This window comes from Cricetulus griseus, chromosome 7 (assembly GCF_003668045.3).
Source record: "Cricetulus griseus strain 17A/GY chromosome 7, alternate assembly CriGri-PICRH-1.0, whole genome shotgun sequence".
Taxonomy (NCBI): domain Eukaryota; kingdom Metazoa; phylum Chordata; class Mammalia; order Rodentia; family Cricetidae; genus Cricetulus; species Cricetulus griseus.
In genome coordinates this window covers 128,157,313-128,179,968 of record NC_048600.1, presented here as the reverse complement: position 1 = coordinate 128,179,968, position 22,656 = coordinate 128,157,313, and the positions used below count along the sequence as shown (strand labels likewise).

Here is a 22,656-nt window from a genome sequence, read left to right as displayed (position 1 = left end):
CGTTAGATGGAGTGTGTTCCGGGTCATTGGCTGAGTGGGACAAGACCTCAGAAAACAAATCGCCAAGCATTCCATTTGGGTAAGACAACACTGTATGCATTAGTCCTTTGGTGCCCTAAAGACTAGCAATGGGCCGAGCCAGAGGTGTGACAGCCAGCCTGTGTGTGGCAATGTCCATCTCAAAAACAACAAAACATTTGTTCATTTTAATAGACAGACGATAACTGCTTGGTCACCGGGCAGTAGTGGTGCACACTTTTAATCCCAGCACTTGGTCAGACTAATTAACTGGCCTTTTATATTTGCAAAAGAGAATTTATTCTTTTAAAATCTATTTACATCGACATACAAAGCTACTATAATGCAACTGTCCTCAGCTTATCTCAGGAACCTTCCAATGAGCCTTCTCTTATAATTGCCCGAGCAAGATTCCGAGCAAGAGCCAGTCTCAGCATTTCCACCTTCGTGGTCTCTATGTCGTCATCCTAAGAGCAGAAAGGCAATGTAAGGCACAACAGGCAGCATTCTCAAACACTTCCAAGAGAGCATACAGCAATCACATACTCAGCCTAAAACCAGTATACTGTGGTTAGCTCTTCAGTGGATGACAAGAGGCATCCCACTTGCTCCTAAAAATTGCTATGTGACTGGGCACTGGTAGTACATGCTGGTAGTTCATAAGGGGCTAATGTTTGAGGACCACACAATCGTAGAGGGAAATTATCAGATAAACCTTTTCCCACTTCAACATGGAGCCACCTCCCCAAAGTTAAAATGACCTGGAGTCTCTGGGCATCCAGCTCACCACACCCTGGCCTCCCTGAGGCCAAGTCTTCCAGGCAGCGCATCAGCTCATATGTCTGTTCTGATGAAAAAATCACCTAGGGGAAAGAAGCGGAGTCATTTAGCTGTTCCCCAGGAAGAGCCAGTGTCCAAATTCTTGGGAATTCCCATTGGGAAGAATGCTGCCGTGGTTCCTCGTCTCCTGTCCACCCATCCATTCTGGGCTGGCTCCATTAGCAGACAGCATCACTTTGGGTTTTCTTTCATGAGCCTTATGATGCACTTGCATGCACAGAACTCCTTGGGAAGAGGCACAGACGAGCATCTGCATGGCTACAGAACCAGGCAAAGCACAGAATACACCCTGCTGGGGCTGATGAAGCCTTACCTGTTTCTGTTCCAAAAGAGGCAGGGCGTCTGTGAGCAGAGTCATCCAGAAAGAGCGGGGTGCGATCTGAGATGTCATGAGGGACAGCAGGAGAGAAGCGGCATCGGCAAAGCGCTTCTCCCCATACAGTCTGTGGAACTCCCGGTACTTCCCTGTTGGGAAGGGCAGGGATCCACCTGAAAATTCCTCTCCACTTACCCGATACGGGCCTTAAAACTAGAACCCCATACACCACTGGCATGTTTGTAGAGCAGTCTCGAGTTCATAGATAAATGAAATGTAGGATTTAAAGACACACCTTTAGGAACAGCAAATCTGGGGAAATACCAGCACTGTGATAGACTGTAAGAGATCAGACAAGAGCTGGAAAGACAGTCATTCCATGGTTGATGACACTAACTTTTCTTACAAAAGACTTGGATTCGGTGCCCAGTATCACATGGCAGCTCACAATCATCTAACTGCAGTCCCATGGGACCCTACAACCTCTTCTGGCTCCTGCAAGCACCATGCATATATGTGCATATTGCAGACATACATGCAAGCAGAGAACACCCATACAGGAAACAGGTTTTAAAAAGGATTAAAGGGTTGGAGAGATGGCTCAGAAGTTAAAAGCATTGGCTGCTGTTCCAGAGGACCTGGGTTCAATTCCCATCACTTACATGGGCGCTCATAATTGTGACTCCAGTTCCAGAGGATATGACACCCTCACACAGATATATATGCAGGCAAAACATCAATGCACATAAAAAATAAATGTAAGGGAGCTGGAGAGGGCTCAGCAGTTAAGAGCACGGACTCTTATTCCAGAGGACCCAGGTTCAATTTCCATCGCCCACACGGCAGCTCACAACCATCTTTAACTCAAAGATCTGACACCCTCACACTGACACAGTACAGACAAAACACCAATGCACTAAAAGGAAATGAGACAAATTTTCATGTGTGCACGAAGTGTGTGTGTGTTAAGGATTTATTTCTTTTTATGTGCTTTGGTGTTTTGCCTGTATGTATGTATGTATGTCTCTGTGAAGATGTCAGATCCCCCTGTAATAGACAGTTGTGAGCTGCCATGTTGGTGCTGGGAATTGAACCCAGGTCCTCTAGAAAAGCAGTCAATGCTCCTAACCACTGAGCCATCTCTCCAGTTCCCATAATTAGAGGGTAGCCTGGTCCACACAGGGATTCCCAGGACAGCCAGGGCTACACAGTGAGACCCTGTCTTAAAAATCAGTCTGAAAAGTAAGGAGTGTCATTCCTTGTGCCATATCTACATTTCCCTAAGTTTGGAATTACTGGAAAATAAAATGTTACCAAAACCCTATAAAAGCTAGCACATAGGATTCTAGGTAGATTGGAGAAATCTAAAAGGATGGTCCCCTCATACTCAGGTAAAAGAATGCAGAGACTCACCCAAGAATGTCAGTCGATCACTGAGCATCATGGCTGGCCCCAGGTTGTCAATGAGATCCAGATCAGAAAAGCAGCCTCTCTCACAGTAATCCCTGAGGAATCTGCAGGACCCAACCCAAAGGTTAGAGCAGCAGTACTAGGCCCTCCTCAAACTCCAACCTCCCAGCCAACTAGAAAACTGTACCCACCTGTCAGATACGAGTGTGGCAAAAGCAGCATCTTTGGCTCGGATGCTCCAAGAGAGGGCTGAGCCCAGACGATTATTGCGGACAGCCTTCATGGCCAAGATCTTACAGATGCTTCGAACTTTGCAGGAGAGAAGACAAAAGGCAAAGTCTTACATCTTATAATCCCTCCTGTGAAGAGCATCATTACAATCAAAAGTACTATGAACTCAATATACAGCTAAGTCAGAAGAACCAGAAACTTAATAGTATATTCTTTTGTTTTTTTTGCTTTTGAAGACAGGGTTTCCCTGTGTAGCCTTGGCTGTCCTGAGACTCACTCCGTAGCCCAAGCTAGCCTCAAACTAACAGAGATCCACCTGCCCCTGCCTCCTCCATGCTGGGACTTAAGGTGTACACCACCACCGCCCAGCTCATAGTTTATTCTTGCTGTCTTCTCTCTACCCAGTACCACAGACGACCCACCTACTAGCCTGGCTTTCTGAGTGTTTGTGCTTAGCAAAAAGTCTTGGTTCCCCCCACAAAACAATCCCACCATTATCTGTCTAGAGACCACAAAATCTACCTTCCTCCTTTCGGGTCTTGAACCCCATGAGCTCACGATATGGTTTCAGGGTTCACTTGCTTCCCAGCCAGCAGCAGTAGGAGGATGACGACAAAGCAACGGACACCTGTCCCAGTTGCACTCGCTGTGCTCCTGCCGGGCTGCCCCGCTGCTCTAGGCTTCCCTGTAGCAACCACCCACCTAGGACTCTCAGCTCTGAACACAGATCTCATCGTATGTGAGAACAAGCTGGGTCTGCTAAAAGGAGAAGGGCTGATTGTTCTAGGTTTGAAAGGGCACTCCCAGCCCACCTGTCCCTCCCTGACGGTGGGCATGTACCACACACCAGCTCTCTAGTGTGGCAGGGAAAGGTTAGCTGTCACCATGTTGGGGTGCCGTGCTCAGCCCAGGGATGCACTGACAAACCAGAGGGCAAGCTGGGAGAAGCTCACAATCACCTTGTTCGGTCATCTGCCGTTGCTCACAAATCCTCAGCACCTTCAGGGCTTTCTGCTCTGTGTTGAGAGGAATCCGCTCAATGTGCAGCTCCAAGGAAACTCGGCCCAGCTCCGGGCAGTAGTCAAAGTAATCCACCCCCAGCTGCCACAGGCTAAGGTCCAAGGAAGGCAGATGTTGAAAGGCTAGAGGGACTGCCCTATGGCTCTGGGCATTGCCACCTGAGGTTCATTGTCCCAAACCCTCAAAACCAGCCAAGAGAGGACAGTGAAGCACCACTGGCTTCCACAAGGTCAGTACCATTTGTGGGACTTCCTACCTGTGATGAGCAAACAGTCCTGAGGCATATTCCAGCAGAAGGAATTCTCTCATATTAGAACCAAAACTGGGAAACAAAAAACAAAAAAACAACACAGAATTGCAAGACTGCCCCTCAGGCTCCTGTAACCTAACCTCCTCCTGTGCATTCCACTGGCCCTCCCTCAAAGGCCTGGTGACGTAAGAAAGAGGGACAGTGCATTTGGCCAACTTACTAGAGGTTGTGTGACTGGAGGAGTCTGCAGTGATCCAAAAGGTCGGTGAGGTGAGCTACAAACCACCAGTTGCTCAAGGCAATGCTACAAATGCAGACACAAAAGGGAAAAGGAAGTCAGGGAAAGGACTGAATCCCATGACCGAGATGAGCAAGAAACCCACACATCTTAACGCTTTAAAAAGAGCACAGGACTGGACAGAGGAATGGCAGAGGGAAAGGGCCCTATGCCAAGCATAACAACCAGACTTTAATTCCGGGGACCCACACAATGAAGAGAACCAACTCTCAAAAGTTGTCCCTGGACCTCGACTGGGAACATGGCATGGGTATTCATGTATGTGCATCAAGCTCATAATTTAAATAAATAAATAAATAAATAAATAAATAAATAAATAGAGCCTCCTGCTGGTGGCACACACCTTTAATCCCAATGCTTGGGAAGCAAAGCAAGCAGATCTCTCTCAGTTAGAGACCAGCCTGATCTACATAGCAAGTTCCAGGACAGCCAGGGCTCCACACAGAGAAACCCGGTCTCAAAAACAAACACAAAACAAAATGTGTGTCTGTAATCCTCATACCTACTAAGTAGAGACAGAAGGGTCAAGAGTTCAAGGTTAGCCTTAACTATGTATCAAGTTTAACTTCTACCTGAACTACATGAAATAGGCTCCCCTCAAAATTAACATGGTAGCAGAAGGTAAATCCTTCCCATTGCCCAGATCTACAGTAACAAATCCAGGCCAGTGCTTCAAAGCAAGGCTGTCTACTGCCACTCCCAACTTCCTCCCTTCCCAGCAGGCTGCAAATCAATTCTCAGTCCAATACAAACAGCCAGACAGATGCCCAAAGACTAAACACAGTGTGGCGGCACACGCCTTTGATCCCAGCACTTGGGAGGCAGAGGCAGGTGGATCTCTGAGTTCAAAGCCAGCCTGGTCTTCAAAGAGAATCCCAGGACAATCTCCAAAACCTACAGAGAAACCCTGCCTAGAGAAACAAAACAAAACAAAAACACCCAACAAGACTACACACAGAGTCTCTATGAAAGTTTTCCTGTTTGAGACTATGTAGTCCTGGCCTGGCCTGGGACTCTCAGGTTCACAGCCCTCAGGCTGAGTGCCTCCCTTACTGCAATGATGAGCCTTAACTGAAGGAAGGAGTGTTCAACATAAATCAAAGGTAAGCCTTCATGCCTGAAGTTGTGATCATGTACTTTCAAAGTAGGGACAAGGAGATTAGGAGTTCAAATCTAATCTTGGCTACACAGTGATTTTGATCCCGGAGTTACATGAAACCCAATCTCAGAAAACCAAAACTTTGCTAGGTGCAGTGGCTCATGCCTTTACCCCTTCCTAGTACTTGGGAAAAAAGAGCCAGAGCCATGAAGGTTTAATAGCCCAACCCATTGAAATTAAACGCTTGGGACGCACTCTCCTCCAAAGCGGGTGCATGGCCAGTGTGTCTACCACTAACTTCACTATTGTTAATTCTTGCCTAGATTGTTTTAACTAACATTTATTTATGTGTGTTTCTGTCTGCAAGTGTATGCCAGTATACATCAAAAGCCACAGTATGCATGTGGAGGCTAGAGGACAATTTTCTGAAGTCAATTGTCTTTCTACAACGTAGATCCCAGGATTCAGACTTTTCGGGCTTAGTGACAAGCACCCTTTACCTGCTAAACCATCTCTCAGTCCCTTTCTAGATTTTCTCTTGTCTTTCTTTTTTGAGATAGGGTCTCATGTAGCCCAGGTTATCCTTGAACTTGTGATGTAGTACAGGCTGGCCTTTGAACTCCTGACCCTCCATTCCTCAGTCTTCCAGGTGGTAGGAATATTATAATTGAGGTACAAAGCCTGTCTACTTCCTTCAATGGCATTTCCTGCAATGCTGTTTTGAATACCCCTGAAATGGAAAGAACTATAAACAAGGTAGCTCTCAAGCAGTGAAATCCACAACTCATCACAAGAAGCCACTGTCTGTGAGCACATGGTCATGCAGGAGATGTGAGCAGTCTTAAGTGGCATGAGGACACTGAGACGGGCCTTCAGTGAGTGATAAGGACTCTCTCTCATATATGGAATGCAGTGACTTACAAAGAAACTTAACAGGCTACAACCCCTGCCTCCCACCTTCCACCACTTGGAGGAGGCTCTGGAGGACACAGCACTACCAGGAGGTGGGTGTGGTGGCTCAAACCGGTTCCCCAGCACCTGGAAGGATGAGGCAGCATTCCTGGGCTGCCTGGCTACACAGTGAACTCCAGAACAATCTAAGCTACCGTGAGAGACACTCTGTCTCTCAAAACAACAGGTGCCATCACTAAAGCAGGACCCAACCCTCACAGGAGAATGCACCTACCGGTGCCTTCACCCCACACTTCCAGCCTCAAGAATGAAGGAAATAAATTTCTGTTCTACATAAATTACCCAGGCTCAGGTACTCCATCACAGCAAGTACAAAACAGCAGAACTACAGAAATAAATGTAAAAAGGTGGTATGGTGGCCCTTACATATAATCTCAGATTTTTTTTAAAAAAAATTTTAAGGCCAACCTGTGCTACATAGTCAGTTCCAGGGCAACCCCAAAACAAAAAACAGATTGATGGCTTGGTGCATAAGAACACTTGCTCTGGGTGCTGGTGAGACAGCCCAGAGGTTAAGAGTACTGGCTACTCTTTCAGAGGTCCTGCAATCAAATCTCAGGAACCACATGGTGAGTCACAACCCTCTGTAATGAGATCTGGTGTGCTCTTCTGGCCTACAGGCGAGCAGAACACAGTGTACACAATAAACAAGCAAATCTTAAAAAAACAAAGCCAGGAGTGGGTGGCTCACACCTTTGATCCCAGGACTCCGAAGGCAGAGGCAGGTGGATCTCTGGGAGTTTGAGGCCACCATGGTCTACAGAGTAAGTGCCAGGATAGATAGGCTCCGAAGCTACATAGAAACCCTGTCTCAGGGGGAAAAAAACAAAACAAAACAAACAAACAAAAAAAAACACTTGCTCTACAAGCATGAGGGACTCCAGTACACACCAGGTAATAAGCCAGATGTACCTGTGGGTGCTTACAACCAGAGCACTGAGAGTCCATGTCTCAAGGAAATAAAACTGAGGTTTTAACAAGGCACATTAACCACCATACACAGAGTACATACAAATATAAAACAAGCCAATATAAATAAACCACCACACACAGAAAAAGAGCAAACGCTCCAGGGCTGTGCTGGCACACACCTTTAATCCCAGCACTCAGGAGGCAAAAGTAGATGGATCTCTGTGAGACTGAAGCCAGCCTGGTCTACAGAGCCAGTTCCAGGACAGCCAAGACTACACAGGAAAACCCTGTCTCAAAGAAAATAAAAACTAGGAAAGAAAGTAAAAAAGCAAAAGGAACAGGGACAATCTAGAAGTAAATGGAGGTGATGACTGATGTATATTGAATACTGACGAATTATACCCCTTAAAAGAGAATCCCTATCAGGGTGGAGAGATGAATCAGAGGTTAAGAGCACTGACTGCTCTTCCAGAGGTCCTGAGTTCAATTCCCAGCAACCACATGGTGGCTCACAACCATCGGTTATGAGATCTGGTGCCCTTTTCTGATGTGCAGATATATATGGAAGCAGAATGTTGTATACATAATAAATAAATAGAAAGAGAGAGAGAGAGAGAGAGAGAGAGAGAGAGAGAGAGAGAGAGAGAGAGAGAAGCCCTGTCTCAAAAAATAAAATAAAACAAAAAAGCCCAGTTAAAGTGAGGGTGCCTTACCTGCACTCCTTGATCACTTGGTGAATGTCAAACTCAAAGGCTGCCATCAAGATGTTGTCCAGTGGCTCTGGACTGCTCTCACCCCCCAGAAACATGTCCAGGCTAGACTGTGGAAGGTGATAGCCCAACTCAATCTCCCAAGATGGAAGCAGAGACTGGGGGTGGGGGTGGGGGTGCGGGTGGGAGTGGGGGTGGGCCGTCTGGAGAGGAGTTCCTTCACAGAGGACTGAAGGAAAGAATTAGGGTCCCAAGGAATCCCCCTACACTGTCACTCACTCACCTGGGCATAGAAGTGCAGGTCAATGGGTTTCACTGTGGGGTTAGAATACAGCAGCCTAGTCACTAGGAAATGGTACCAGTTGCTCAGAAGCTCCTTGTGCTCCAACAAGGTGGCCTCATCCCCCAGCATGATCTGAGGAGAGACATTCTCTGAGCTCTGTCCTCACAGAAGACTTAGGACTCTGCCGATCTCATCGGGGGCCTCAACTAGAAGCTGAAAGCTCTCCCTCCTTTGCAGCCGAGTGACCGGACAGCCCTCTCCAAAGAAAATCCAGCTGCTTGCTGCCTGGATGCCAGGTTCCCAAAGAAGTGCCCAGCCCTGGCCTGCCCCCGCCCACACCTTGCAGAGAGCCTCCAGGCGGGGGCTGGCTGCGAACGTGCTGTCTTGCAAGTGCCGCTCACATTCCTCACGCCAGTGCTGCCACTTCAGCTCCAGTTCAGTCAGCGTCTGAGTGTTGCCAGGCTGCGGGACGGGACAGGCCTGCTGTGAGACACTGAGACCCCAGACCTACACGTTCCCTGATCCCTATCTCCCAAGGCCGGGCAGGCAAGGAGGCTCCCACATACACTGAGAATGGGCATTGTCCTCATCAGGTCCCCAAGGATGCGGCACATGCTTGCACAGGAGGGGTTGGCATCAGCTTCTTTGGACAGCATTTGTCGTGCCTCATCCAACCGGCCCTGAAGCACCAAGACAGTCACCTGCAAAGAGATGGGAGCCAAGAGCCCCCAGCAGAAGGCTCGCTACTCCAAAGTGCTGATGCCTCCAGGCTGCCCTTGACCCGAGTCAGCAAGAACTCCTCCCTTCCAGCAGTGACTCCCAGTCATACCCTGTGCTGGCTGATTTTAAAGTAGCTTGACATGGGCTACAGTCATCAGAGAGGCTAGAACCTCAACCAAGAAAATGCCTCCATAGCATCAGGCTGTAGGTAGGTGGAAAGCATTTTCTCAATTAGTCATTTATTTGGGAGGGCCCAGCCCATGGTAGGTGGGGCCATCCCTGGGATGGTGGTCCTGAGTTCTGTATGACAGCAGGCAGAGCAAGCCATAAGGAGCAAGCCAGCAAGCAGCACCCCTCTATGGCCTCTGCCTCAGCTCCTGTCTCCAGGATCTTACTCAGTCTAAGTTCCTGCCTTGGCTTCTCTCAATGCACTATTACTCTGGGCTATGTAAATTAAGCCCTTACCTCCCCAAGTTGCTTTTGGCCATTGTATTTCATCACAAGAATAACAACCCTAAGATATGACTCCTTTAGCAAACTGTCAGTTTAAAGATAGCTGGCAACCAACTTTAAATGTTTTAACACCCGTGTGTGTGTGTGTGTGTGTGTGTGTGTGTGTGTGTGTGTGTGTGTGTGTGTGTGTGTGTACAGTTGTGTACCATGAGGAGGCCAGAGGACTATCAGGTGATCAGCACTTATGACTTAGTCCCTAGAGACAGGATCTCTCACTGAACTTAAGAGTTAGGCTGGTGGCCATCCCCAGCACCACATCACTGGGAACATAGGCAACCACGCCACCCAAACCTGTCAAAAACAACAACAACAAAAATTCCAGACCAGTAGGGCTACATAAGGAGACCTTGTCTCAAAACCCAAAGCAGACAGGCAGTGGTGTCACAGCCTTTAATCCCAGTACTCAGGAGGTAGGGATCTCTGTGAGTCAAGGTGTCAAGGCCAGCCTGGTCTACAGAGAGTTCCAGGACAGACAAACACACACAGCAAAGAAACCCTGTCTCAAAGGAAAACAAAAAACAACAAAAAACCAACAGCAACAACAACCAAAAATAAAACAACCAAGGATATTCTTTTTCTTTTGGTGATGCTAGAGATTGTGATCTCGAAGATGCCGGCAGGTATTCTAGGATGCCACAAGCCCCTGATCGGTGGTTCTCAATCTTACTAATGCTGGAACCCCAGCCATAAAATTACTTCATTGCTACTTCATAACTGTATTTTGCTACTGTTATGAATCCTTGTTTGTTTGTTTGTTTGTTTTTGAGGCAGGGTTTCTCTGTGGCTTTGGAGGCTGTCCTGGAACTAGCTCTTGTAGACCAGACTGGTCTTGAACTCACAGAGATCTGCCTGCCCCTGCCTCTCGAGTGCCGGGATTAAAGGCGTGCGCTGCCACCACCACCCCGAGCTACAGTTATAAATCCTAATGTAAGTATCTGCTATTTACATTACGGCCCTAAGCAGTCTACCTCAGAACAGCCACTGTGCTCATCTGCACTCCATCCCCACCTTAGTCCCCATCAACCACTTTGACCATCTTACCTTCTCTTCCTCAGCTCTATAAACAAATCAAACTTCCTTTCCAACAGCAAGTGTTACCCTTCATGCTAAATTAGTTTGAAACTACTCTGCAGCAGACAAAGAAAGATGTAAAACCGCTGCTAGGATCAGAAACTCAAAAGAGCCGAGCCAAGGCCTGGAGCAGTCGTCATTCTATAGCCACCTGACAGCACCAGGATGCAGAATGCAAGGCAGAAGGAAGGAGGGGGCTGCCCACGTTATACTCACCAAGTTCCAGAAGCTCTCATGTTTGCTTGGGTTCTCACTGCCCAGAACATCTGCCGATAAACTGTCTACCTCACACACGTGCAGTCGGACCCAGTCAAGAAGATGGAGGAGGAGAGGACCAGCTGAGGGGAGAGACTCATGTCACACACAAAGACCCCGGCTTCATCTGCAGCAAGTTCCACTTTACTCAAAGTACAGACACTGATGTTAAAGCAGAAAACCTGACTGCAGAGGGGTTTAATCTCCTGCAACTGGGAAGGAAAAAGCAAGGAGCTTACAAGTCAGTCCTCTGTCTCTGCAAGGCAGGACCATCTTGTTTTAACTTAAGAAAAGCAGTGTGGGAGAGAAAGACGCCACGCTACAGGGTTCAAGCAGAGGGTTTTTATTAGGGAAAGGGATCATAAAAAGGGGAAAGAGGAGGGGGGAGACTGGCTCCAGGGACAGGAGCAGCAGGAGAGAAGAAAGTGTGACAGAGGGGGAAGGGGAAAGAGGGGGATGAGGGGGAGGGGAGAGAAAGAAAGAGAGAAGGATGGATGTAGGCAGGGCCCTTTGGAAAGGGACCATCAGGTGCCTTTCCCATCACCACACCATCACCTGGTCATGTTTGATAATCTTGTGCCTCCAGTTCTATGGCCAACAGCTGGTAGTGCTGCCACAATGGCTGATTAAGAATGGTCAGTGGGAGCTGGAGAGATGGTTCAGAGGTTAAGAGCACTGGCTGCACTTCCAGAGGTCCTGAGTTCAATTCCCAGGACCCACATGGTGGCTCACAACCATCTGTAATGAGATCTGACACTCTCTTCTGGCCTGCAGGGATACATGCAGGCAGAACATTGTATATATAATAAATAATGGTCAGTGACTCTCCAAAAAACATTCCAGTGGGAGCAAGGAGGTATAGACGATGACACAGCTCCCATGAGTGAGGCAGAGAAGTAAGACCCAAGGGTCTGCAATTCCTAGCATCCCAGGAATTCAGACAGGGTTGATTTTGAGACAGGCACAGGCCTCCCAGTGAGGCGTCACTGAAATGTGGGGACCAAGGGCTCTGAGCTCAAGAGACACACAGTCCCCAGCTACCAGGACTTCGAGAAAAGCCAGAGGGGAGGAAAGGACCATGCTCCAGAAAGGAAGCCTCACGTGCAGGGCAATGGTCAGAAGTGGATAACCCCACCAGAGACCAATGGTTGGTATTGAATGGAAGGCAGAGCCATCAGTGAATGAAAAAGCAGCTTTGCGGCAGGTGGAAGAGCGGGTCTATTGAAGGTGGAGCAGGAGGGTGAGGTTCAAGCACGCAGTGATTACAAAGTGCCGGGAAGAGCATTTTTGGTCGGCTTATTCCCAGTGAGTGGAGCAGAGCAAGACCCAGTGGCTTTTGTCAAGCAAGGATCTAGCAAGAAAGGCACAAGCTGCTTGGGTGAATCGTCAATCAAGGGGCAGGGTCTGAATGGCCTGAGGTTCTGAGAAACCAGACAGGCACAGGCCACCCAGTGGGTCATCACACAAAGGTTGGGGGCTAAGAGCTCAAAGCCAGAGCGAGCTGTGGTTTCTGATACCAGGACTTAAGGAGGCCAAAAGGGGAGAAATTACACTCGAGAGAGGAGAGGATTCCTCACTCATAAGAACAGCTATGGTGGGAAAGGTGGAGAGTCTCACCAATCATGCCGAGTTTGGATGGAAAGACCGAGAGATCCGGAGAAGAGAGGCTGTTGGATGTGAAGCAGGTTTGAAGGTCCTGGCATACCTCAAACTGCCTATGGGCAGGAGAAGCCGCCAGGAGAGCCATCTCAGTCAGGGAACCAATGTTGTAATTTAAGAAAAGCAGCTGGTGAGAGATAGATGCCATACAACAGGGTTCAAACAGAGGGGTGGATTTTTGTTTTTTGTTTGTTTTTGAGGCAGGGTTTCTCTGTATTGCTTTGGAGCCTGTCCTAGAACTTGATCTGCAGTCCAGGCTGACACAGAACTGACAGAGATCCACCTGTCTCTGCCTCCCAAGTACTGGGAATTAAATGCATGCGCCGCCACTGCCCAGCTTAGAAGTTTGTTTGTTTTTTTTAATTAGGGAAAGGGGTAAAGGGGAGGAGGTAGACCAGCCACAGGGGACAGGAACAGTAGGAAGGAAAGATGGAAGAGGGAGGGAGACAAGTAGAGAGGGAAGGAGAGTAAGAGAGAGAAAGATGGGAGGCGAGCAGGGCTCTTTTAAAGGGAACATAGTGAATGTGCTCTGGTGGTGCTCTTAGTGGCTGCAGCTGAGGGCGTGTCCTGTCAGAACCCCCAAGGGCAGCCAGCACAGATGCCTGAGTACTAACACATCTTTCACTGGATCCTAGAAAGGACAGAACCTGCCCCAGCCTTACCACTCTCCAACATTGATTTTTGTTGTTGTTGAAACACGGTTGTGTTCTAAAGCCCAACCTTACCTAGAACTCTAACTTCTGCCTCCCAAGCACTGAGTATGTAGGAAGACCAGCGCTGTGAGTGCGACCATACCTTGCCACAGGTGGATTCCTCACAAACACCGAAGGCTATGTGCAGTGTCTTTGAAATGTCTATTTGATTACTGGCATTAATTAGATGGTACATATCAATGGTGATAAATGGATGTCTCAAAATCCACTGGACAGCGCACGCATCTGAATTACGTTTGTGTTATTGGGTTGTTTTTGGTTCTGTTTTGGAGGTTTTGTTGGAGATTTTTTTTGTTTTGTGCCTTTTTAAAAAAACTTATATTTACCTTCATTTTATGAATATTTTGATGCATACATGCAGTACCCAGAAAGCTAGAAGAGAGCAAAAGGCCACCCCTGGGACTGGGGTCACATAAGGTTGTGGGCCACATTGGTGCTGGGAAGCAAACCTGTATTCTTCGAGAGCTCTCAAACTATGGGCTCTCTCTCCAGTCCCTGTTTTGTTTTCTTTCCTTTTCCCCCTTCTTTTTGGAAACATGCTCTCACTATGTATACCTGCCTGGCCTGAAACTCAGAGGCTCTCCTGCTGTTGGGATTTAAGGGTATGACACCACACCTGGCCTATGTTTTGTTGTTGTTGTTGTTATTGTTTTTGTTTGTTTCTTTGTTTTTCCAGACAGGGTTTCTCTGTAGCCTTAGAGTCTTCCTGGATTTCATAGAGATCTCCCTGCCTCTGCCTCTGCCTCCTGAGTGCAGGGATTAAAGGAGTCACCACCACTACCCAGCTCTGGCATATGTTATGATTTTTTTTCTTTTTAGATTCATTTATTATGTGTATAGTGTTCTGCCTGCACTTCAGAAGAGGGCACCAACTCTACTTAGAGATGGTTATGAGCCACCATGTGGTTGCTGGGAATTGAACTCAGGTCCTCTGGAAGAACAGCCAGTGTTCTTAATCTCTGAACCATCTCTCCAGCCCATGTTTTGATTTTTTTCAAGGTGGACGGATAACTTTGTATCCCTGGCTGCTCCCTCAGTAAAGCATGTTGGTCTCTGCTGGGATTAACTGCTTGCATCACCACATGTGGCTGTTTGTCATCCTTTTCAGGCAGGATCTTGCTGTGTAACCTAATGACCTCTGCCTTCAGCTTCCCAGTCAATCTAATAGGAAGGCCCCTGAGTGAAATGCTAGCATTTCACTGCAGAGGTTAAAGTTCTATGCAGTTATGAGAAACAGCCAGCACAAGTCATTACACTGTCAATAAATTAACATAAACAAACCAACAACCACAGCACCTAAACACAGAGAACAAGACCCAGGATGAGCCACAGCTTCATTCAAGATCAAAGGAATAACGCCAATTAGATAGACAGGCAGAGTGTAACCCAGTCCTGATCACCAGTCACAGCATTCTTAACCCCGCCTGGACTCCCATCACCCAGGCCCTCCAAAACCCATTACATTTTATGCTCAGACAGTCCATACACTGAGCACCCTTTTTAATGTTAGTTGACTCTTTGTTTCTCAGTACCTTTTTTTAAAAGTGTGTGTGAGTGTGTGTGTACGTGTATGTGTGTTGTGTGTTGAGTGTGTGTGTGTGTGTGTGAGTGTGTGTGTGTTGCCTGCCTGTGTCTGTGCACCACTCTCAGGCCTGATGGTAGCAGAGGTGTGAGTGAGCTCTGGCTCCCCTGCAACTACAGATACAGATGTTTGTGAGCCACCATTCTGGGAGCTGAACGGAGGTCAGTGCTCTTAACTGCTGAGCCATCTCTTCAGCCCCACACAGTACTTTTGAAGTGCCCTCTACCTAATGTCTTAGGTTCCTAGAGGCACTCCGTGGTGTCTGATGAAATGCCCCATTTCTGTGGCTGCTCTGGACTCCTCTCTGGTGGAGACACTGGAGAGCAGTGTAGCCCCAGCAATGTGCTGTCAGGAAGCACAGGCAGGGGACAATGTACAGAGGACGACAGGGACCCGGGGACATCATAACTGCAGGAAAGGAACAAACAAACTGGACTTACCTGGGGCTACTTCAATAAAAAGGATCTCACACAGGTTCCAAATGAGCTCCATGGCTGACAAAATGGAAACCTAAAGAGGAAATGGAGACAATTTTAACAGAAAATATTGCTGAAATCTGAATGCAAAGCAAAGAGAGTAGAGCACAGTAGAGCCGGAGTCACAAACAGTCACTGATAACCCCAAGGCAAGATTTCCCACAAGATAGCAGGATCTCTTCTAGTTCAAGGCTGGCCTGGCTCAACACTGGTGAGTTTATTTTCCAATGAATTAGGAAGTAAACTAGCATAACACACGGGCGGCTCTTGATGAATTGTGTTTAAAAGAGCTGTATTTGAGTAAAAGAAAGAGATAATTTTGAGAAGCTTTGTCAATAAATTTAATCAATCAATCAACAATTAACTAATTAATAAGCAGAACAAATTTTTGAAGTTGGAGCCAGGGCAGTGGTGGACACCTGTGAACCTGCCACTTCGGAGGCCAAGTGTCAAGGGCTCTATGCTGGCCTGGCCTGTAATCCTAGCACTTGGAATGTGAGGGTAGGGGATGAAGACTTCCAGGCCAGCCTGAACTTATGAAATCCTACTTAAAAAAAGAAAAAGTAAAAGAGAAAGGAGAAGGAGAAAGAAAGGTGCATATGCCATGGACTGAAGCTTAGGAAACAGGCTATTAAAGGCTGAGTCCAGGCGCTGAAGAAGATCTCAGCCATGGAGAACACTGGCTGTTCTTGCAAAAAGCCTGGGTTTGATTCCCAGCGACCATATGGTTGGCAGCTACAACCATCGGAAACTCCAGTTCCAGGGGATCTGACATCTGCTCTGACCTCTGTAAGGATGGTACACACGGTACACAGAAACACATGCAGGCAAAATACCCATCCACATAAAATAAAATAAATACATCTAAAAAAATTAATCCCAACACTCGGGAGGCAGAGGCAGGCGGTTCTGTGAGTTCGAGACCAGCCTGGTCTACAAGAGCTAGTTCCAGGACAGTCTCCAAAGCCACAGGGAAACCCTGTCTTGAAAAACAAAAAAAAAAAACCAAAAAACAAAACAAAAAAAATATCTAAAAAGAAAAAAAAACCCAGCAAAGTCCAGAGCAGGTAAGGTAGCTCATGTTGTAAACCCAGCATTCAGGAGTCTACAACAGAAAGATCAATAATACAAGTCCACTGCCAGCTTGTGAGTGAGTCCCTGTCTCAAAAAGCAACAGAAGGGCTGGAGACATTGATGTGTAGGTAAGAGAATTTGTTGTGCAAACATGAGGTGCAGAGTTTGGGTCATAGCACACACAAGCTGGAGACCTGAGCTACGGGAGAACAGAGAGAGGAGGATCACTGGAGTTTGCAGACTTCTAGTCTAGCCAAGAAATCACAACACCTATGTCCAAGGAGAAACAGAATAAGCAGAGAATGATAGAGCACATCCAACACCCTCTTCCGTCCCCCACATGCACGCACAGGTGACCTGCATGTGCAGACACTCAAAGAACACACACAATAAAAATAAGTAAAAATAAAGGGGACATGTAGACTGAGGGTGTGTATATATAGCTCAGTGACAGTGAAGGCGCTTAGCACACCGAGGGTACTGGGACTAAGACCCAACACTGTAGAACCTGAAAGAGCAAAGCCTGACATAAGGCCCCCCACAAAAGATAAGGAGACCTGGACCCTGTCCTTACCAAGATGAAGTGAAGTGGCGCCACCCCTCCCCCAAATCATCACTACGCTTCAGTTCAGACATCTTAACTCCTTGAACCTTGGTTCTCAGGAAAACACACACCGTGCCAGGCCAAGGCAGGGTATTGTCCCGGTTCATCCATTACAAAAGCACTGGCGTCCCACTAAGAAAAAAATCCTGTATGTCACCTTCTGGTCCTAATGAATGACTCCCACTTGCTGCTCAGCAAAAGTGAAGTGTTGAGTATGTGAGACTAAATGGTGGTCCCAAAAGCTCAACTCTCCATCTCAAATGACAGTTTACCAATACCATGTGCTTAAGACTCATCGCGTCCACAGGAAATAAAAACTCAGTATTTCTCAAGCAGACCCTGTGTTCCAATGGGTGAGGCCTTTGAAGGAAACACCAGCGCTTTCAAAGCCACACCTGCCAGCCCAACGAGCTGCTGGTCTACCTGGAAAGAAGAAACCTCCTGCAACAGTGACTATAAAGCCACCCTAGACACTAAGGACACGGACAGACATAATGTCGCCAATACAATGAAAACAGCTACCCCTTACCTGGCTGCTGAACTGCCGACCACTGGCTGGATCTTTAGCAGCAACTAGCAGAATACAAAACATCATAAGTGAACACTCAATCAGAATTGATTATATTCAATCTACTAAGCTCTCCTTCTAAGCTCAGTATGGCTCCTGTCTTTGTTTTAACACCCACCCATTTTCATTGAAAACTTTTATATACAAGGCCCCACTTTGAACTGCAAAGTAGTCTCCTTAAAGGCCTCTGGAGAAAACAGCACCAGACACATTCTTCAAATATACCAAAGTCCTTACTTGCAACCTGGTGCATTTCTTCCATACAGGCCCGTATGACTGATCGGTAATTCTTACTCACTCGAACCAATCTACAAAGAAATGAAATGGCATACAAGAGAATATTAAAAAAAAAAAAAATAGGAAAAGGACAGGTGTTATTGTCTCACACCTTTACTCACAGAACTTTGGAGGCAGAGGCAGCTTGCAGCTCTGGCTGGCCTGGAACTCACTATGCAGACCAGGTTGGCTGCCTCATTTTCAAATCTCACAAAAATGAAATCTAATTCAAGGCTTTCCTTTTATTTATTTATTACATACAAGGGACACATACAAAAAAATGAAGTAGGAACTGTAAAGCTTATCAAGCCGGGCGTTGGTGGCGCAGCCTTTAAACCCAGCACTTGGGAGGCAGAGGCAGCCGGATCTCTGAGAGTTCTAAGCCTGCCTGGTCTCCAGAGTGAGTTCCAGGACAGGCTCCAAAGTCCCAGAGAAACAGTGTCTCGAAAAACCAAAACAAGAAAAAGAAGAGCTTATCAAACCAGTAAGTAAGTATTACAACAGTATTTATACAATTTAGAAGTCCCCTTCTGGGAAAATACACAGGAGACCCGTGGCCCCCCATCACTCACAAGGATAAGGACTTCAGCATCCACCAGCACCCTACTTACTGAGCTTTCCTGGATTTTCCGGTCAATTCCTCCTCAATTCTTTGCAGGCCAATGAAGATTCCATGGGATTCATTGAAGAGTTTTCTCAAAATCTGAGAGTAAACATCTACATCTTTCCGTACGATGTAGATAAAGGGGCAGCTCGGCACCTTCTCGGATGTGTCTACTACAGAACAGGGAAAAAAATTAATTCAACATCTACCATTTCCACAAAAGAGAAACCATTCTAGTATTTCTAGTTCTTTAATTACAAAAACTGGCTGAGCAGGGGGCACACATCTATACACTCAGCCCTTGTAAGACTAAAGTGGGACGATTAGAAATTACAAAATAATAGTCACATACAATTCCATGCAAGTTAGGCCTACCTTTAAAAAAAACCAACGTTTTCTTTTCAGAGGATGGGGAATTGGGGAATGTTGAGATGGGGTCTCACTCCATAGCCAAGAATGGTGTCAAAGTCTTGGCAATCCTGCCTCAGTGCTAGGATTACAAACGGGCAACACAGCAGTTTCCTCTTTCTGGTGATACTGATGATCTAATTAAGGGTGTTTCACACACTATACAAGTTTATCCCCCAAGCCACTCAGTGATATATTAAGTATCCTTGGTTTTGCTTTGGTTTTTGGCTTTTTTTTTTAATGTTTTTTTCGAGACAGGGTTTCTCTGTGTAGCTTTGGAGCCTGAACTGGCACTCGCTCTGGAGACCAGGCTGGTCTCGAACTCACAGAGATCCACCTGCCTCTGCCTCCTGAGTGCTGGGATTAAAGGCGTGCGCCACCACCACCACCGCCTGGCGTTATCCTTGGTTTTTGAGAAAGGGTTTGGCAATGTATCCCAGGCTGGCCTCGAACTCTCCACCCTCCTGCTACTACACTGCATGGCAGAGATTCCCGGACTGCAAGCATGGCATTAACTATTGGTTAATAAAGAAGCTGAACTGGCCAATAGCCAGGCAGAGCAGAGTCAGGTGGGAAATCCAAGCAGATACAGGAAGGCAGAGTCAGGGAGAGGCCAGCAGCCACAGGGGAAGCAAGATGTGAGCTAACAAGCCAGGAGCCTTGTGGTAAAATATAGACTAATAGAAATAGGTTAATTTGCTGGGCGTTGGTGGCGCACGCCTTTAATCCCAGCACTCAGGAGGCAGAGGCAGGTGGATCTCTGTGAGTTCGAGGCCAGCCTGGTCTCCAGAGTGAGTGCCAGGATAGGCTCCAAAGCTACACAGAGAAACCCTGTCTCGAAAGAAAAAAAAAAAAAAAAAAAAAGAGAAATGGGTTAATTTAGTTGTAAGAGCTAGTTAATAAAAGCCTAAGGAATTAGGCCATACAGTTTATAATTAATAAAAATTAAGCCTGCAGGTGGGTTATTGGGGAACCAGCAGGCAGAAGAGAAACTTCTAGTTACAGAGTATAGGCTGCTCTTCCAGAGGATCTAGGTTCAACTCCCAACACCTCACATGGCAGCTCACATATGTAACTCTAATTCCTGGGATCCAATGCCCTTCTTTGGCCTCTGCAGGCACCAAACACACAAGTAGTGAATTAATATGCATGTAGCAAAATACTCATACACAGAAAATAAATTTAAAACATTTTCACATCAAGTGTAGCAGTTCACACCTCAAATCCCAGCACACTGGAAGCTGAGGGGGGAAGATGTAGAATTCAAAACAAACTTGGGCTACATAGCAAGACTATACAAATTCAAGCCGCACTATAACTATATTAGGGGACCCTATCTCAAAATTACAAAACAAAAAGTTTCAAAAATAAAAATGTTGCCAAATAACTACTGTTTCTGCCCCCAGGTAGTCAACAAATGTGCAAAGACAAAATGAACAAGAACAAACTACCTTTTTTGCTGAAGGAAGTTTCACACAGGAGCATCTCCCCGGGACCCCAGTCAAAACACATTTGCTTCTTTTTGGAATTCACGCCTGGAATCCACTAGTAAAACATAAAGCACAGAACTGTTATCCTAGAAGGGGTTTTCTTCTCCATCCATGTGTAATCATCAGGCTGGGCACTGTGAGCACTCGGGGAGCAGCGGCAGGTGGGTCTCTGAGTACCAGGTCAGCCTGGTCTACACAGCAGGATAGCCAGGGCTACAAAGAGAAACCCTGTCTCAAAAGACCAAAAAGGAGGAAAGGAAAGTCAGCCCTGACTGATCTTCCAGAAGACCCAGGTTCAATCCCAGCACCCACTTGGCAGCTCACAACTATCTGTAACTCCAGTTTCAGGGGACCCAACACCCTCATACAGATATACATATAGGCAAAATGCCAACGCACATTAAGACAGTCCCTACATAAGCAAGGCAGTCTGACTGGGTACCCCAATCCAGTTTGTCACTTCTCTCTCAAGAAGCAAAGCCCAGAGTGGCAGAACACACCTGTATCCCAGTACTTAGGAGCCTGAGGCAGGAGCATCACTAAATTCAAGGCAAGCCTAGGCTACCGAAAGGGGAAAACAACAAAAATACTTAACTATGTTAAAACAAACTCCCATCAGCCTGTGCCACCTCTGCAAACCATGAGTCTAAATGTTTCTCTCCAGTTTATACCAATCCCTTTGAACCTTGGATCAGATCTAACTATCCAAGCCATACAGATATGGGCTATTCAATCACTTAAACCCACAAACAAGAACCAAGAAGAAAAACTTCTCCCCTAAAAGATAATTTATTCACGTGCCTACGAGATGACTCATCGGTTAAGAGGACTAACTGTTCTTTCCAGAGGACCAGGGTTCAATTCCCAGCACCCACATGGCAGCTCACAACAGTCAGTAACTACAGGATTCCACACCCTCACACAAACATACACACTGGCAAAACACCGATTAAAAAAAAATTAAAAGGATAATTTATTCACAAGACAGACAAAAAAACAGGAGATACAAGTACCACTTGCTCCCACCGGGTTTTTTTTTTGTTTTTGTTTTTGTAAACAAGGGCCCAGTTTCTCCCATCCACTTCCCAAGTGCTGGGGTTATGCCCTTGCTTTTGGAGAATGGTCTTGCAACCTAATTACCAAGCTAGCCTCAAGTGATGAGTCCCCAGCCTCAGGGTCCAAAGTCCTGGGCTTAGGCAGGGGCATCATAATACCTGGCTAAGAACTTATCACAGATTATCCACATTTGACAAAACGGTGCTGGAGAGGGGGCTCCCGAGGCTAACTGTGTTTAGGGTTCTTGCAAAGGACTAGAGTTCGGTTCCCGGCTAAAAAACACCTGTAACTCTAGCTCAGGTGGTATCCGACGCACACACGTTCTTAAAAATATTTTTACAAGTCCAAGCGAATAGAATCCAAATCGACGGAAACTGGCAGCCCCACAGTCTCCAGAGAGAACAAATGAGGTATCTATTAAGCCTCGGGCCAGCACCACAGGAGAGGGCGACGCTAACTGAGCTCTCAGAGCGGCGATGTGGGACTTACACCGAGCTCGCTCCAACGCCCGCGGAGGAGAACTAGACAAACAGAAAGATCAGAACGGCAGGGGATGCAGTGGGGCCTCCGGGGCCCGCGGAGAAGTCCCGGGAGCTGAGCTGAAGCCTGGGGACCATCACCGCCCCCACCCAGCTCCCCGTTCATCTGACACCCGGGACGGTGCCGCCGCGTCCCGGGCAGAAGCGTGCGTGCGTCCCGCGGCTCGGAGGGAAGGCAAGCCTGTAGTGACCCAAGAAGCGCAGCCTCACAATGCGACAAGCAAGCCTGGCTCTCGCGGGCGCCCTTACAGTTATTGCGGGCTCGCAATCGAGCTCCTCCATTGCGCTGGGGCACAGCGGACCGGACCTCGCCGCGCCGCCGCCGCCGCTCTCCGCTCAGGCCTCCCGCTCACAGCCAGCTGCCAAAGAGGACCCCACCAGGGCGGCTTCCGCAGCGCCTGCGCAACCCAACGCAGCAGAGCCCTGCTTCTCAGCCGCCACCCAGCCCTCTGCAGCCGCCCATTCATACACCACCACCCTGCCGGGGACAACGCCTCAGGAAAAACCGCGCAAGGGGCCACCCGTCCTCACGGAAGGCTCCCACCGAATCAGGCGGCGCCGAGGGCACTCCCACACCTGGCAGGGAGAAGGCCCCCGGAGATGGCGGGAGAGACGGCGGCCGGGAGGGGGCGCGCATGCGCGGTCCTCCGGAACGCGTCTCCGGTTGGCTTCTTGGGAAACGCGCGCTC

General features: G+C 47.5%; 1 protein-coding gene across 2 annotated transcripts; it reads right to left on the bottom strand.

Annotated features, from left to right (window-relative positions):
* Window positions 1-291: 291 nt before the first annotated feature.
* Nup85 (nucleoporin 85) lies at window positions 292-22,361 on the bottom strand. Of its 2 annotated transcripts, XM_027425686.2 has the most exons (19): window positions 22,217-22,361; window positions 20,334-20,427; window positions 18,482-18,647; window positions 17,832-17,902; window positions 17,556-17,599; window positions 15,313-15,382; window positions 10,880-11,001; window positions 8,926-9,060; window positions 8,699-8,821; window positions 8,360-8,491; window positions 8,080-8,186; window positions 4,306-4,389; window positions 4,092-4,157; window positions 3,775-3,926; window positions 2,776-2,893; window positions 2,588-2,688; window positions 1,172-1,323; window positions 780-881; window positions 292-485 (listed from the first exon to the last, which is right to left on the bottom strand). In XM_027425686.2, the coding sequence occupies exons 1-19, from the start codon at window positions 22,247-22,249 to the stop codon at window positions 384-386; spliced, it is 1,974 nt and encodes a 657-aa protein (XP_027281487.1). In that variant the 5' UTR covers window positions 22,250-22,361; the 3' UTR covers window positions 292-383. The 2 variants fall into 2 exon arrangements, with proteins under 2 accessions (XP_027281487.1, XP_027281488.1); XM_027425687.2 differs by lacking the exons at window positions 292-485; window positions 780-881; window positions 1,172-1,323 and adding an exon at window positions 1,343-1,513.
* Between the last annotated feature and the right edge of the window lie 295 nt (window positions 22,362-22,656).

What these genes read in the sequence shown, in the direction of transcription:
- Nup85 (XM_027425686.2), bottom strand. Translation starts at nt 22,249, where the DNA reads ATGGAGGAGCTCGATTGCGAGCCCGCAATAACT. An exon ending in AACTTCCTTCAGCAAAAAAG is followed by an intron (nt 18,648 to 20,333) that starts GTAGTTTGTTCT and finishes CCTGTTCTGTAG; the next exon opens with TAGACACATCCGAGAAGGTG. An exon ending in GGACAATGCCCATTCTCAGT is followed by an intron (nt 8,822 to 8,925) that starts GTATGTGGGAGC and finishes CCCGTCCCGCAG; the next exon opens with CCTGGCAACACTCAGACGCT.